The sequence below is a fragment of the Pseudomyrmex gracilis genome, unplaced genomic scaffold (assembly GCF_002006095.1).
Source record: "Pseudomyrmex gracilis isolate BER0280 unplaced genomic scaffold, ASM200609v1 scaffold_58, whole genome shotgun sequence".
Lineage (NCBI taxonomy): Eukaryota > Metazoa > Arthropoda > Insecta > Hymenoptera > Formicidae > Pseudomyrmex > Pseudomyrmex gracilis.
In genome coordinates, this window is record NW_018020642.1 from 507790 (window position 1) to 525515 (window position 17726).

At 37.8% G+C, this 17726-nt stretch overlaps 1 protein-coding gene across 4 annotated transcripts in view; it reads right to left on the bottom strand.

The window, feature by feature from the left end:
• Positions 1-3722: 3722 nt before the first annotated feature.
• Positions 3723-17726, bottom strand: part of LOC109854011 (protein FAM102B) — a 28386-nt gene continuing 14382 nt past the window's right edge. Inside the window, exons 1-9 of one of the 4 annotated variants that reach the window (XM_020426683.1) lie at positions 11692-11931; positions 11400-11618; positions 11175-11295; positions 10706-10896; positions 10378-10583; positions 10010-10226; positions 8397-9029; positions 5244-5449; positions 3723-4906 (exon numbers count right to left, since the gene is read on the bottom strand). In XM_020426683.1, coding sequence (XP_020282272.1) covers positions 4785-4906; positions 5244-5449; positions 8397-9029; positions 10010-10226; positions 10378-10583; positions 10706-10896; positions 11175-11237 — 1638 coding nt within the window. In that variant the 5' untranslated portion in view covers positions 11238-11295; positions 11400-11618; positions 11692-11931 and the 3' untranslated portion in view covers positions 3723-4784. Of the gene's footprint in view, positions 4907-5243; positions 5450-7208; positions 7362-8396; positions 9030-10009; positions 10227-10377; positions 10584-10705; positions 10897-11174; positions 11296-11399; positions 11619-11691; positions 11932-17216; positions 17315-17726 lie in introns of those variants that run through there. The other 3 variants (XM_020426684.1, XM_020426685.1, XM_020426682.1) reach the window with 3 other exon arrangements.

Sequence of the window (17726 nt, forward strand, 5' to 3'; positions counted from 1 at the left end):
GAGAAGTTATCAAGGATAAGCCGAATCGAAAGTGCAAAATTTCTTCTGTCTGGAAAGGAAACGATGAAACCCCACCATTTGTGCATTACATTTGACATTGATATGGTCTAAAATTTATAACATAAAAGCTTAATTTATGTACATAAAAAAAACTTAATTTCATCGCAATGGCAACCTAATTTATGAACAACAGAAAACAAATAAGAAAAAGAATTAGTGTTTCGCAGTGGATTTCAAATATTAAAATTCAAAGTCAGGTTTTACAAAACCTTGCATGAAATTTATTGCGATATATTTATGTGCATGAATAGATAAATATCCTATAAATATCCTTGCCATTACGTAGTAAGAAAAACCACTTGTATTTTTTTAAATTATATTATTATATAATAAGAAACACGAGCAAATACTTTAAAAATAAATGGCGTTATGAAAGCATTTGCATAACGACGCGTAATAAAACGAGTACTGATTCTGAAGGATCGTATCAAAATTATGTCATACACGTAAGTCTGCACTTACACCAGAGAAAGTGCAATACAAATCCGGTTTGGATCGTTATTCTGTTGATGATGTTGATTGATAAAATATTTCTAACGCATCCAAACTAAATTATTTTTATAACAATTTGTATACCGCGAAACAAACCTCCCATTCTCCCATGAGTATAAAATGTGTGTGTGTGTGGAGATCTTTTTTAATAATAATTAAAACCAACACGATTTTTTTCAGAATGTTATTATCATCACATGGAAGTTCCATTTATTTCACAAAATAAAGATTAGACGAAATATCAACAATTGTAGATCGGGGAGAAAGCAGCCTCACGCGCAATCCGCGGATTTGGCGAGGCCCGCCTTTTTTTTTTAAATAAAAAGTAAAGCATTTTTCCCTTAATACATATTATACAGTCGACGATAATACACAAGTAATAACGTTATATCTATTTCATTACAGTATCGTAAAATATCACAACATTAATATCTGCCGAGCGATGAAAATGAACATCTCCGATCGTGGTTTTTGCAAATGTACTTCTTTTTTTTTCTGTTTGTGTCAACGAACGAAGATACGAATATTTTTTTCACACGTCACGCAATTCCCGACACACTCGCTCGGTTTGTTCTCGTGCGAGCATTATTCATCATTATCCTCGCGCAATCGGTTATATCACCGTGGCAAACGAAATTAAAAAATTATTCTATCTACTCGTTTATCTTAAATGTGGCGTAAAATAAAAAAAAAATAAGAAAAAAATGATGAAGAATTGTTTCTGAAGAAACGTTCGAGAAATCATCCTTCCGCGCGCGCGAAAAAGCGACTCCGTTCTTTCAATAATTTAATCAACGTTCCGTTCAATAATTTAATTAATGTTAAAACTGACGAATGCGACGAATACGCGTTCCGCTATGAAGAAATCATGATTCCCGATATCACACGTATCTTACAAATATAAAAGACACTACGTACGTCGAATAAAAAAATAATTCGCATCCACACACGAGGAGAGAAAGCTTTTCGTGTATCGACTCTGGTTTTATCTCGCAACTACTACGGTCACATATCACATGAGATCAATTTCCATTTTTATAAATGGACTTTATCCGTATGTGAATAACTTAATACTGTGAATTATACATATACGTATAATATATATTCGCAAATCATGTATGTTTTTTGTAGCAAGACTGATTTTTAACCATAGCAGTTGTGAGGTAACGCGTAAGTCGCGACGAAAGACTCACAAGCGCGCGACGCTATACAATAATAAATTGTATTTATAAAAAATGTAATAATGAGAATATGACGTTAAACGGCATTCGGATATTGTTTTTTTTTACCTATAAAGAAAATACGCGGGCGTGTGTGTAAAAAAGAAGAGAAAAAAACGCGCAACAGCGGAAACGTATATGTAAAAAAGCAACGCACGCAAAACGTGACACCTGACTGGCTTTTCATTAAACGCTACTTATCAACGCGCGATTTTGTGATTTTTGCAATCGATTACGCGAACTTGCCGTCGGATTATCGGCGATTAATATCGTTCCTATGGTGTCTCCGGTTTTGGAGCAATTAATGAATGTGACGGCGGAGAATTTCTCCTCCAATGGGAAATCTTTTTGTTTTGATAATTCTCGGAAGAGAGTTGCTCGCTACGCCAAGCGTGATTTAAGATATCGGTACGAGAAAAACCGAATCGGCGAATTGCTTCGGAGCGTTCCGAAGAAGCGTTTTTTTTGTGCACACAATTTTATTGACTTTATGCTCCTTCCCTTTCTGTGACAAACCGTGAGAACCGAGAAAGAGAGACGTTCTAGTCTTCGAAAACGGATCTCGCGGATGCTGGAAGTACTTTGCGACGATTCTTTCAGGCACACTTAAACGCACACATTAACAATCCTGTCTTTCGTTCCGCAAGCACACGAAGAATCCTCGAAAGAGGTATGTATATATATGTATATATATATACACATATATATATAATTTTTTTTAAATACACACACACACAAACGTTTACATTCGCACAGTTTTTGATACATCAGCACAATGTACACTAGCAATTAGATTATTCGAGAATATAGAGAGAATGTATGTATACAACACCAGTGATTTAGCTACGTAACAGTTACTTCAGTTTTTTATATGTACAGCTTATTAATCGGTCGCGCCAATTCACCAGAAAAAAATTTACCCAACTCTCAGAAAAGGTACGACGAAACGGAGATACATTTTTTTCGTCAAAGTGTATAATAAGAAAAAAAAAGTAATATGTAACTATTTAAAACTTAGGTTAGGTTAGGTTAGGTTTATATCGTACAAAAAATCTTCGAGTATAGTTTGTTAAAAAAAAGTATGTGAATTCGCTATACATGTATGTATAGTTTAGAAAAGTTGAAATAAGAGAGAATTAAAATTGTCGATGACGTATCAAAACTATATACTAGTTTGAAAACAAAAATATTGTGTACAAACACACGCACACACAGAGATCCAATCTCTATTTTTTCCACGCACATATACATTTTGTTTTATCAACTCTCTCTTTCTCTAAAACATTCAATTTATATTATATTCTCCAACTGACACCGATTTGTTTATTATTTTCAGTCCAGTTTGTGTTTACTTAAATATTTTTTTTTATGTTTTGAGATTTTGCAGAAACAACGAAAGAACGTAACAGAAGATAATCAGTAGAAAAATATTCTACATTATTAAAACAGAAATCAATGTAGGTGGTCCACTTTTATCTTGTCAAAGGTATTGTTTTCTTGAGTCAACTTTTTGTTTTCTTATTCGAAACTTGTTTTCTAATTTCCAACACTTTTGGCAAAATAAAAAAAGTCAATTTCAAATGCACCACCCTGTATATGTACGCACAAAACGGTAAAACATTACAATTTGAGAGCGCATTATCTCAGAATGTTATTAGAATGTGAAATATTATTAACAATGGCGCTTTTTTCCCTCTCATTTTCTCTCATCTCAATTAAATACTAAATTATTTTGTTACAACGCGTTTCTAACAAGCCAAACAATAATCAAACGAATATAATTGAAGAAGAGGTAGCAAACTGTTGAGTTCACACAAATTGTTTTTTCCTTTTAGTATTTCATTGAGATGCGAGCCGAAGAAGTGTGTTATTATTAACAACATGTAACGATATATAATGCATCAACATTTTGTTTGACTAATATTGTCAAAACTGCTTTCAATAATTTTATTTTTTTTATTACCAAAATGTGTATGTAATTGCGACACATGTATCTAAGTTTGATATTCTTTTGTTGTTACCTTGTGAGTCGTTTTTATGGACATTACGAGTCGGTTTTACATATAAATAAAGATATCATCATCGTATATATTGCTACAGACAGATAAACAAACTTGGTGCTCAAAATTTCTCTCGATGTTATTTCAAAGTTTCGTCGGACCTTGACCTTGTTTTTTTTGTCTATTATTAATTTTTTACGTAACTATATTCTTTTAACTACGCTGTATTTTTTTATGATTAAATTTTATTGACTAACGCTCTTTTCAAGTAAAACATACTTGATGAAAATCATTGTGCTCTTCATATTTAAAGGAAGAAAATGTTGAGTCAGTTTCGAAAACATGAGTCTGTTTGCTCAATATCAGTTTTACAAACGCTTATACACATATATTGCCTTTCATTTGCATTGTACGCAGCCGATTTACACAGATCGTTGGTCGCAGGTCAGCAGTGCTGCAAAGTGCTGTGCGCAAATTGTTTTTTCTGCAGACCTTGAAAAGAAAAAAAAAGGAAAAATGCGAAATCCGTGTTTACACCTCGAACCGACAAAGTATTAAAACATATACGTAATGATCGCGTAATACTGTACACAATTAAACTTATGTTTTATATGTGCACTTACAAGGAGGAATTTTTAGGATAATTAATTTCGATTCTGCTAATAATCCGTAAAATGGATTTGTCATTGTAAAGTAATCGACGCAAGCGTTCCGTTTAAACGGATACATCGGTTTGATGACTTCCCCTCCAGATCGAGGTGTACTTTCACATGTAGAGAATAATGTAATCTAGAATAATCTAGCTGTATAATCTAGAAGGATACGAGCGCGAGTTTTTTGTTTTGTTTTCGCCGTTCCTCCTGAGTCAAGAAATTCTTCGCCCAACGTTGTCGCTCCTCTCTTGTAACTACCGCGGTTCATATGCCTCGTAGACTAGCTCTGGCACCAGAGCTAATGAAAACGTAGCGCTGGCCTGTCTTGCATATTGCCGTCTCGTCGTGATGGCTTCGTGTTACCTATTATTCTCCTCCATTACCACTTGTTTGAACACACCGGCAGGCATTTGGCTTTTAACTTCGTGGCTGCCAAGTGCAGTCGTGCCGTCTTTCGCGATGAAGAGTTGAAGACCAGTTGCTGCAAGATATTATTGTTATGATTATAAAATCCGATTATAAAAAAACTTGAATTATATCTATTTTCAAGACTGTAATTTTAAAATTTTCAATAAGAAATCATTATTAACGTATATACACTTTGAGACAACTGTAAAGAAATTGAAGAAAACTATCATTTCATGTTCGATGACTGTAAGAAAGATTTCTTACAGAAAAATCTCCTGAGAGAAAGATTTTCATAAAAAATTGACTAAAAGAAAGAAATGTCTGTTATTTTCTCTCTCCACAACTTGTTAGTTGTAATAAAATATAAAAAGAGAAAAGCACACACACATACAACTCCAAAATATACGTACTCTCGGAACTTTCAAGATCTGTCTGTTCTAGATTTGTTGCCTTAAGAAGTTCATCAATAAGAGAATCAGGATTTGGTCGAGTGACTTCGACCCTACAGAGAATAGGATTTCCTGTGCCATCTTCTGCTTTTTTTCTGCGCTCTAATGCTGCCTTAGCGCGGTCTAACGATCCAGTTTCACTTAGACCTGAACCGCCGGAAGGATTTCTGTAAACAACACATAAATTATCTTTATTTTCATTGTGTACCATAAATTTTCTCAAATCGAGCACGGACATACATAAAGTGCCGACATTAACAGGTTTGGTTCACATCAAAAAGTCATGAAAAATTAAATCAATACACTAAATGTGTGTGTATTATAATTGTGCGAATAAACTCGATACGTCGTTTAGAACAACGGAAAAAGTTTTCAAAAGATAAACTCCATGCCAATGTGTTCAGATCTGTATTTCTTTAGATAAATATTCGTCAAGTAAGTGTATCGTGTGCGTGTGTGTACACTACTTTGAAAAAATTGGAGAAATACTGCAATGTGTAACATAAATATTCAATATTCAGAAATAAACACGGCTTAGCTGACTGAGACGAACGCAAATCCATTTTTTTATAGAAAGAAGACACAAATCTGCGGATATGTTTGAAATAAATATATAAATAAAAAAAAACCAAGTAAAGCGAGAGAGAAAAGAAGGGAGAAGGAGAAAGAAAGAGAAAAAAAGAGAGAAGGAGAATTCATAATAAATATGTACATTGATATCATGTTTAATACCTTAGAGAATATACGACACTTGTGTGTGTATGTGCGTACAAATATAGTCGAGTGAATTTTCATAAGAAGAGTAGATGTATACATTTATACGTGCAACACAAAGCATGCGTGTGTGTATATATGTGTGTAAGCTGTACAAGCACAAGCATATTTCGAATTAAATGCATGATATCAAGCGAACGAGACAAAGTTCATAGAATTTTGCAGAACAATCGCGAATTAATATTGTTCCGATCGAGAATCCAATTAGTCCACACGAGAGTCAGTGTTTTAAAAGCAAATTCCAATATCGTTCTCGTGTAAATGTAAGGATTTGTCGATTTTCTTCTCGCTCAAGCAATGATCGGCTCTTAGTCCCACGAATTGTAAATTCCCTTGTTTTAAATGCGACAAAATTAAATTTCAACTCGCATGGAGTAACACAAACGTGGAGAGCACTTAAGTCTCATTAAGTTAAGAGAGTCGTTCATTCTCGGAAATTTCGATTGGCCAGTTGAAGAATCACTTTATTACATTCTCTCTATAGTATATAATTAAAATAAACAATGATATCTGGCGACCTTCTCTCTCTCTGTTTATTTATTCGCTATGTCTCTCGCGTAAGATACTTTTGGCACAAAGAGATAAAATGTATTTGAATGAAAAAATTTCGAGTTGATATTAATTTCATGTTTTACACAAATGTAAATATTACTTCGAATTACGTGCAAATTGTAATTCTTGTGAAAAATGACGGTGTTTCTCGTTGCGTCGAACTAAACATCATTGTGTCTGTTTAAAATCAAATACCATGACAACATACGCGTGTCAAGCCGCAAACAATACGCTACATAAAGAGAGAAAAAAAAGAACTTATGTAGCAGATCCCGAATGAGCAGTATACAATTTTCTTTCTATAACTTAGAATTTAGAAACTATTAATTCTCGTCCAACCACTTTGTTAAGTTCACTCTAGTATCTCACTGTCTCATTTTACCGACCAAGTTTTATGGGATTTTTCCTGGAAGATAAACAGTTTCTTCCTCTGGCCTCGAACGTCTTGTTATGTCATAAATTGCATACTGTTAATTGGAATCCTACCGTGTATATATTTTTTACAACGGATAAAAAAAGCAGACGTATGTGTCTATAAATATATATGTGTGTGCATGAAGAAAGAGTACGATAAGTAGTAAGACGAAAGCATGGACTGACGGTGGGGTAATGCTGTTTCGATGCTGCGAGCTCGGTGGAGCGACCTCCGGCACCCCTAACGAGGATTCTTCGGAGTCTGCTGGACTGGTGGCAACCGTAGCCAGCTTGCCCCCCGCCCCATCCAGTAACTTTCGATGGCCTCCGCCAATACCCCTGTAAGGATTCATAAAGCCATCCAAATTGGTAGCACACATACACGCACACAACCATCTTCCCGCATTTTATATTTGCATTTATAGACACAATCACACTTTCACAATGAGAGAATTGAAGTTTAAAAACATACCATGAGATAGAGAGAGAAAAAAAGAGTCAAACACATCGAAAAACCATCATCGAGATTCCACACTTCCCTCTTCCTTACGTTAAAATATATTCATGCCAGTTGCTCTTTTTCGTTATGTTTAGAATATTGAATTTTAAGATGAAATTGAAAAAATAATTTGCGAACATGTCGAATGTATCTCGTTAATTTTTTGCGACAGATCAAAGCGATTTGATTGCACACAAGCGAACATTCACTTAGAGCAAAATATTTGTTCATCGAGTTCATCATTACCTCAAGCGTAATCGATCTACTCTCCGTATGAGTTAAACCAAAAGATACATCAAGATAAGAAAATAAACAAAAAAACAAACAAAATAAAACATTAAATAGCGTATAGGTATAGGATAAAAGCTTATAGGATAAGATTAGTAGTTGAAGTAAAATATACACGTGTACAGCTTTTATGAGATAAAAAGAAAGTGTTGTACACACACAAAGGGAGGAAAAGACCAGAGAAATTGTGTACTTTTGAACATCTCTGCTGCTCGTCAGGATAAAATTTCCAAGTACTCTAGTATGCCGGACACACAATCCTTAACGTCTTTAACTATTAAGGGTAAGCGAGACAAACATCTCCTCTTCAAATAACGACAGGATAAAGCACACTCGTTGCTCATAAAATACTTTTTCGAAAATATTTATGACAAAAGAAATATACACATGTAGTTCTCCGTTGTTTGAAAAAAAAAAAAAAAAAAACAACAACAGAAAATTTGCGAGTTTAAATCAAAAGACGCGTCGAAGAAACGACAAAAGAAAAGAAGAGAAAGAGAGAAAGACGCTTCCGAGATGGTCTCCTCGCAAAAAAATAAATAAATAAATAAAATTCCCTGAGATTCGCGCTAATACATAAAACCTACCTGAAGGTTTGAGCTGTTGTCGCAGGACGTAGCGAGGTTCTTTGATTGTCGGGCCTATGGAGAGGATCGGGAGAGGACACAGCTCTGGCCTGATCGACCAGTTTCAAGACCGGACTCGTTTTGCCTTTCTCAATGCAGTCGCACGTTTTCGACATACCGCGCCAACTCAATGCGCTAATTCTCGGCTTCGCGACCGGGAAAACATTACTCTGCTGCCCGTTACTTTCCTTGGTGTTCGCGCCTATTATCGCATTACGTTCGTTGCGCATCTCGAAGTTGTCATTCTTGCGCGAGTGTTGCGGTACATCGGGTATCCTGAAGATACCGGGAGTTATAATGTTGGTCTCTGTGTCGTTATAGCCATTATTTGAACTGTTGTTGTTCAATAAACCATTTCCGGCTGAATAAATGTTTTTCACAATGCCGGTCGAATCTTTAGCGTACGTCGGAACGCTACGCGAAGAAAGAGGACTCGACGTTGACCAGAATCGAGTTCTGGAAGCTACGTGCGACAAGGAAGACGGGTGTGACAACGGAGGTTCAATAAAGATGTCGTGTCGACAGGCAATCGGTTGTGCGGAGTTTTGAGAGGAATTGGGAATTCGTGGTGCCCATACCGGCCAAGAAGGTGACCTATAAAGACCACAACACAAATGTACATGCAAAAATCATAAACTCATATACATAAAAACATAAAATTAGATAAAGAAAAAAAGAGAGAAAGAGAGAGAGAGACATACGTAAAATAAAAAGATAGAAAGTCCAGAGTCTCATAGTTATGGTCGAGAGACCGAGAATGAAGAGATCGCTTGAGACTGGAGCAAAAACAGCAGGTTTCCTCGGAGGTTACTCATTCGCGTGTTAGTGATTTAGCACATTTGCCAACAGATATTAATATTCGACATGTTAGTTCAAGCGTAATGTGTGTTCAAGTTAGTTAGTCTATGTATCTTTCAGACAAGCAAATTTCATCGATTTGCATATCGCGTATTAGTTCACACAAAATGTAGTTAAAAATACTAATTATAATATAATTTTGTTTTCCTAAGTTAAACAAGTTGCGCAATTCGAAATTATTTAACAGGTATGAGTTATACTTGAAATAAAGCTAAGAAGAACTATTTCGCATTATGCAACAAATAAAAGAGAATATTGCGTACAACGTATAAATTTACGTATATAAAATAGCTTTAATATAAAACTCTCTCTAAATAATTAAAACTGGATACTAGAAGTACTGGAATATGACACGTAGATGTTTTTGTTTAGAAAAAGAAACGTGATATATACAACAGAGGTATATCGATAGCGTGTTTTTCTGACTGTCTGACTTAAAATGGTAAAACATAACGTCGCGTTTTAATTACATGTAATTAGATATCAACTACGAGAGATAGTAAAGTTAGTTTACATTTATTAGAATGAAGAGGACTCTGGACAACAGCCTTGTGTTAATTGTGCACTCAACACATTTAGGTAGAAATATTTTTCTTGCAATTCAAATGTTGAAAAAAATTGACGTTTATTTTGTAAGTTCAAGTAACACGGAAGATTTTATGATGGTTTTTTCGTAGATTTCGTACGTGGAGTAAAATAACAAAACGGAATCTTACCTAATATGACCACTGTCACCACTACTGCTCTGTCTGCTGTGCTGGCTGTGTGAATTCAAGGAACCGTAGCCGGATCCTTTGCTAAGTTGACTGGTGTTGCTGCTGTTGCGCGAGTGTCCCGACTCTGTGTGCGCTTCTACCAGAGCTTCCACCGGAACTGCCGAAGGTACGATCTCGCTGAGAGTCATCGGGTCGGTTTCGGTCGCGCCAATAAGATCTAGAAGAAGTTACACACAAAAAAAATAATTAAAACTTTTTCTCCGTAATGTTTTTCTTGTTCTTCGTCACTTAGATCACGATCATTTTTCTTTTTTTGTGTAGAATAAAATAAACTCGAACCGCGAGATCTCTTCAGGAAAAAATCTTACCAGGGCTAAAGAGCGCGGGCCTCTTTTTGGGAAGACTTCCGAAGCCGCTGCTGGCGCTAGCTATACTTCCCGCCAGCGAACCAGTGGACACGTAATCCTCTCGATTGGTGCATCTCTCGGATGTTGTCACTTCGTCGCCGGTAACGCCAGGTACACCTTGCACTCCGGGCACTGCCAATTGCGTTTGTTTCAGCGACGGGGAGGGGCTGCAATCGAGTTTGTGGATCAAAAGACTCGAAACAAAAAACTAGTTAAAATCAACGACACGACCGAAGATTCGTTTTTTATTTTTCATTGCGACAACTATCTCTCTTGCTTGAACACTTACACTTTAAACAAGATATCTCCGGAGAGCATGTTCATTTTGATGGCTACACGCAGCATCGAGTTATCCTGACGATGTCGCGCGTCGTAACCTTCCAGAAGACATCTTCTTCGACAGAGGCCAGCTCCTGCGAATTCGGCTAGATTCAGGTCGGTAAAGCCTAGTTTTTGAAAAGATCTACCTCCTTTTAATTCCTGCGACGTAAAAATAAAAATTCCCAATTAATATCATTTGCCTTACAATTTACGTTTTACATATCATACAAACAATAAAAATGCGTTTAATAGTTTTATTGCTTCTTACTACGTAAGTGAGAAAGAGAGAAAGAGAAGAAGAGAATAAACAAAGAAAAAAAACTAAAATGTGGTTAAAAACAAACCTAGAGAAAAAAGCGTCTCATTTCTCTCATTACAAGAGTCTCAGGTCTTTTCATTTATTCATGTTCTAACAGAAAGCAAGCTTGCGCTCTCACCTTCCTCACGGATATCCTCAAAATGCACGGATCAAGCACGCCTGTGGACGCGTTGGCGCTCATCTTGCATAAAAACTCGAACTTTGCGTTCCATCTCACTGTGTGCTCCTGCACCTCCTCTCTGCAAAGACGAAGGAAATCGTTTAGTGTGAAAGAAAGATTTAAATATTTGCTGTATATTTTTTCATGGTTCTACCACGAGCGAATTAATTATATTTTATCTACCAAGTTGAAGATAGTAATTCTTATTCCGAATATTGTTTCAAGTGCGATGTGTATTGCGCAAACGTAGCAGCGAATCTTCAGAATAAGACACGGTTTATCATCGCTTGTATGTGGGTTAATTATATTTGGCTATATCTATCTATATACGCACACACGCATCATCGGATTTCGTTTATCGAGAAGTAGCGCGGCGCCAGAGAGGGAGGAAGGAACGCCAAGCTGAAAACGAACGATTCGTTGAGAGAGCCGATTCGAGCGGATATTTAATTTCAGCCGCGTAATTTGATCCTACCTAAGGCGCGGATATACGCGCGGTGTTACGTCGGGTGTCAACAGGTCGGCCACCCCATTACGCTCGCTGATTCCTATTAGTCGGATATTGTTCAGCAGACTTTAACGGGTTTCCGCGTACATAAAAAAAATACTGCGCAGATTTCGTGTCTATTTAGATAGAGGGAGAGAACACGCATTTTTGCCGTATTCGCATGCTCACCTGTAGCCGACAAATGAACATGTAGGTGCATCGAAATCGGATTTTCAGCTCTTACGGTGTGTGTGTGTGTGTGTTACTCGACAAGTCATGAATTTTTAAATTAAAAAATAAATACACACAAAGGCTCCAAACACGGACGATTGTGTGTTAAAACATTTATTGTGTTTCACAAATGGAATTTGCAACGCTCGGTGAAACGTGGTGGATATTTTCACACACAGCGTGTCTTTTATTTATATTTATTTTTTAAATAAATATTGAAGCTATTCACATCATCCGGACTTTTGAATGAAATTAGATAATAAATTGAAAGGAATAGAGAGAGAGAGAAAGAGAGGAAATAAAACGTCGACTACCCTGGTGGTATTCGGCGTAAGCGAATGTAAGAAGAATAACGAAGAAGAAAAACGAAGCGATCTCTGGAAAACGGAACGAAATCAGCAATACGAAATGAAAGATCGCCACTGCACCGTGGGGTTCGGTCTTTGCCAGTTTGAACGAGTCGTTTCGCTGTTCCAAATATGTCAGCGCTTGGCGACCGGCGGACTCGGCTCTAAAAAGGAGAAAATCTGACGTGCCGCGTTAAAATCAGACGTTAGCGAGTTTCTTTTTTCTCTTTTGATTGATCTCAAATCCAAATGCCACGTGTCGTGAAATTTCAGATGAGATCACTCGCCGCAACAAGACGTGTTCAAAGAAGAAGACGCTGGGAAAAAAATCTCCATTGCGTCTTCGTCGCGTAGCGCAAAAAAACAAACGCTTCGTTTTACTTCTTTTTTGGGCGATCAAATGGGACGCAATTCGTGTGTTTTTATGTTTTTATGTGCGATCGATTATTTCAATTGAAATAAATTATTTATTTCAATGAAATTAATTTACATATTTGACAGAACTAAAATTACAAATTACGTCAGATCCGTACGAGGCGTAACGCGTCAACTATTTCAGCAGAGAGAAAGAGAAAGATCCAGCACGTTCTCCTTAATCATTACTCTCACCCTCGACACCCGATATGAAGAAACGCGAATGTAACTGCATTAGCCGTGGGCAAGGCTGTTTCAAGGCTGTCGGGATAGTGTGTCATTTGCGGTTTTGCAATACACGGTGTCCGTATGTACAAAAGCCGAGCGTGTAAACGGGAGAAGCGATCGTCCCATAAATATACATATTTGTCAACCGGAGATTATTTTATATATATCGCACACTTTGGCAAGAAGAAGACAACGCAAAAGATCCACTGTGTTTGGATCTGCGCAATATCATTGATAACACGTGCCCCCAAACGACACGTGTTAACTCACAACAGCTGACAACAATGCGAATTGTTTCTCAGCTGACGCGTCTAGATAACATTTTCCGTCCCTGAGAACTCTGAACGCACCTTGAAAGATTGTACGCGAAGGAATATATAAAAGACGCGAACGATAATCGCATAAAACTCGCGCTCTAAATCACTCCCGCAGACAAATCGATCGTCGGATTCTTCAACCTTCGAATCCAACGCGGCTATGTTTAGCCTCACCTTGCACGTGAATCGCCGAGAATAATACCGCTTGCGGCAGAATTTATACGACATCCTTTCTCGCGACGGCTGCACGACAGAAGCTAATTATTATATTTGCACAGACGGACGCGTCGCGCGAACCTGTTTTGCCGCCCGTCGTACGCGTTGGAGAAAAAAATTAGAAGAACAACGAGAAAAACGCGCAAGACGCGCCAAGTAGAAACGTGTTGCGTTGTGCTTAGTCGGTGTGATGTCATCTATTAATAAACCGCAGGGTTTGCTCCCGTCGGGAGATGAGACACAAAATTCGAGATTAATAAAGAATATGCACACGGCTTATATGTATCGGCCGTGAACTCCCTCGCCTTGCATCATCTGTGACTGACATCATTATACCATTTCGCGTAATCGCTTCTCGCACATACGCGCACGTGCCTATCGTCAAGGCGAACAGCTGCTGGAGAACGATCGAGACTCCCAATCGGGAAAAAAATTCAGTAGATATCGACGTTCGACGTGCATTGCGTACACGCGAAATATTGCGCGCTGACTGTTATCGCAGGGATCTTCTTTCCAGAGGAGCGATTCCGCGAATTTTCACACACACGGACAAATTCTACACATCCATACGATCAAAATCCTTTGCGAAATCAAAACGATCGCCCCAGATATGAGATAGAATTTGTGGAATTGTCCGCATACGAAGAACTTCTTTCCCGGGAAGTAATAAAAGATTATCTCTCTCTCTTCTTATCTACATTTGCGCATAATCCTTCTATTTCCAAATATTAATCATCAATGCATCAGATATTGACGAAGATATCGTTCGATATCTGTAATTCAAAAGGCTATTTCTCCTAAGCACGCGGCATTCGTGCAAATTCTGAGAAATTCTTTTGAAAGAGAAAACGTATTTCGTTTTCAACATTCGGAAAGATTGGAGTCCAAGAACGGAACTACGGACGCGCAAACGTAACACACGGGAGGAAGCCGCTTTTATCAGCAAAGTACTATTGATGCGTTGTTATTATTATTATTATTAGTAACATTAGGAAATCTGAACGCGAAGAGGACGAAAAGAAAAGCTCACGGTCTTTACGGCAAATGTGAACATAAACGCGAAAGTAAATTTTTTATTTCGTCGTAAGCAATTTCGACTCGTAAACATCCGCCTCGCAGAAACGTCGGACGGAAGCGTTTTTAAAACAGACGTTTTATGTTTTGAATAAATACACAACACTCGGCGGGGTTTCGTTAAAAGATACATACAACCGGAGAAAGGAAATCGAGACCGCTGAAAAAGATTAAGACTCGCAGGTTACTTCGTTAAAATGTGACGGCGATTGCACAATAACGGGGCGGGCGGAGGAAAAGAGGAGGAACAAGAATGTTTCAAATACACACACACACACACACACCTGTGCGCGTAAAGTCGGGAGCCGAATCGAGAGAGTTGATGAAATATCCCGGCGATATCTCGTTTCGTTGTCGCGTTAATCCGGTACGACCAGTTTTTTTTTTTTTTTTTTTTTCGAAATCTCATTTCGAGTCGGCTAATCGCGAGGTTGCAGGTCTCGATCGAAAATACGTCGGCAACAAAATCAATCGCAGAAAAACAGAGAGAAACTCGATTTGACGATAAATCGAAGAGAGAAATCATATTTCTTTTTTTTATCGGTATATCTCTCATATAAAAAAAATAGAATTCATAAACGCGCGATGCGCGCGACAAGTAATTTGCGAATAAAATCATATTTCTTTTTTTTATTCTCTTGCGAATGCGACGTGTGACAAGCAATTTGCTTCGCAACACACATCGGAATTTATTTTTCGTGAAGAGGATTAAATCGCGGATGTGTGCGAAGCGAGTGTTTGAGGAGCCGCGCGAGCTCCTGTGATATCTTCGCACATGCGAGCGATTAAATGCGCGCGACGTGTTCGAATGAATCGCGCGTGAAGGGAAATCGACCGTTACATAGTCCGTGAAGAGAACTGTGCACAGAAGGGCCGTACCAAAAAAAAAGCGCGCGTGCTCACCCGGTGAGCCGTTTCCGGTGATGGGTTACGGCACACGTGCACAACCGCCGTGCACTAAAATTAAATGCTAATTAACTTCTCGCGAGCGAAAGCGCGAACTGCCGGTTGATAGACGCCGTTTTCTTCATCAAGCTTCGCTCGAAGGTTACCGTCGTGTGTTTTGCGTCTGCACATGTGATTCCCAAAGAAAAACACGTTCTAAGAACACGTTCATATCGTGCATTAATAACAATCGGTAAGATAAACGAGATAAGAGTTATCAGAGGACGAGATGATAACACTGCTTGTTATTTGTAATACATGTATTGTTCACGATTCCGTGAAAAAGAAACAACAGGACAACACTTTCGCCACTATGTGAGCGAGCAAGCGATAGAGAGAAAAAACTTAGAGAAAGAGAGAATCTTCGCTCTGATTTGCAAAACATTGTTTGCATTTATTTTACAATTATTTCTGTATTTACAGTTGTGTCGCGGCAATTGCCAGCTGCGCGAAATTCTTCGAGTTGTACGAGCTTACATAACGTAATTACGGGTGAGAATGCAACAAAGAAAATTTTAAACGACTGTGTAATAGCAGCCGCGGGGATCAGCAGAAGTGCGACGGAAGGAAAAAAAAGACACGAAGAAGAAGATTGTCTTTTATTTTCGCGAGGAAACCGGCGACGCGGATTTTCTTATCCGTTTCGCAATATCGCGCGAAATTAAGATGGGTTGTGCAAAAACTCGACAAGAGAGAAAACAAGAATAACAATAAATGTATGTCAAATGCGTACGGATCGATCTTTCCTGCTGTCTGCTTAAAACTCGCGTATCGGTTCGCTCTCATTAATTCGTGACTCATCCGCGCGCGTTATCGCGCGAATTGAATAAAAGTCGTTTCGTTTTGGCACACATGTCGAACGCTAAAATTGATGAATAACGCATATAAATCACAACACGGATTCGCTTCGTGTCGTGAAAACGATACAAATTAAAAGTGATTTTAGGACCAATGCCAAAACTTCTGGGTAGTGCGTACGTGTGTGTGCGTGTGTCTCTTGTACTCTAATCAAGGTTGAAATACCGGTTTCCTCACGACGCTTTCGATCCTATTTTTGTCAATCACTTTGATCTCTTCGATATATCTTTGATATCTTTTGATAAACAAGAAGTGATAAACACGAAATCAGTGGTACGTTACATTTTAATGATTTATTTTGCTGCTCTAAAACACACCTAAATTATCGAAAACTTATCGTTTGACACACATACACACACACACACACAAAATGATTCAATGATGACGGACGCGTTGGAAGTTTTAAGCGCGATCAAAATCGCCACGTCGGTTCGTCAATCGACGAAACGACCAAGAGAATTGAATTCAAGTCGCTAGCAGATGTAAATTTTTTTGTCATTAAACTGAAGCGACGAATAAGAATCACGTGTTGCACTCGTGACCTAATATTATTATTAAATTTAAATTTACTGTAAAACAGAAGAGTAAAAAAATTCACAAAACATAAAATACAATTTTAATTTATTTTAATATCATTCGATTTGTTTTTTTTTTTGTTTTATAAAAAGAGGAAATATACGTTTTTCATGGAAAGAAGCGACCGCGAGGTTTGAAATAATAACTGGTTTAAAAAATACACTTGCGTATGTGCCTCGTTCTCTTGCGCGCGTGTAATTACCACACGTCAAACTGAGAAAAATGAATTATAATATAAAAAGTAATTATATAAATTGAACACAAGCCGCGTATGAACTGCATGCATTTTACACTTGTTCCTAATTACACTTGTTTGGACTTGACAGACCGCAGCTCTGGTGTTTCATTATATCGTTACATACGTAGCACCGATAATGATAGAACTTTGAATGCCAACGCAAAGTGTTGTTATTGCGGTCGCGGTTTTTCATGAGACAACGCGTGTATAATATCGAGCAGAGCAAACGAAACTGCTTACGTGAACGCATGAATTGCACATCTTGCGCGAGAGCTCATTTTCTCAGTCCGTACATATACACTCGCTATCTCGCAAAAGTAACCCTCCTTCCCTCATCTCCCCCGAACCGTTTGACAAAAGACAGCAATTTTGTTCGGCTCGAGCTGAACAAAAATTTACGGAAAAATTCTATCGTGGAAAAGAAGCAACAGCGAAATCTTTACACACACCTTTCGCGCGAATAACGTTCGGACAAATAACGCGACACGACAACGACTCGTGACAACGACTTTTTGTAAAAAAAAAAAAAAAGTCGTTCTTCGTTCCGAGCGTAATCAACGTGAAAAATCTCGAACAAAC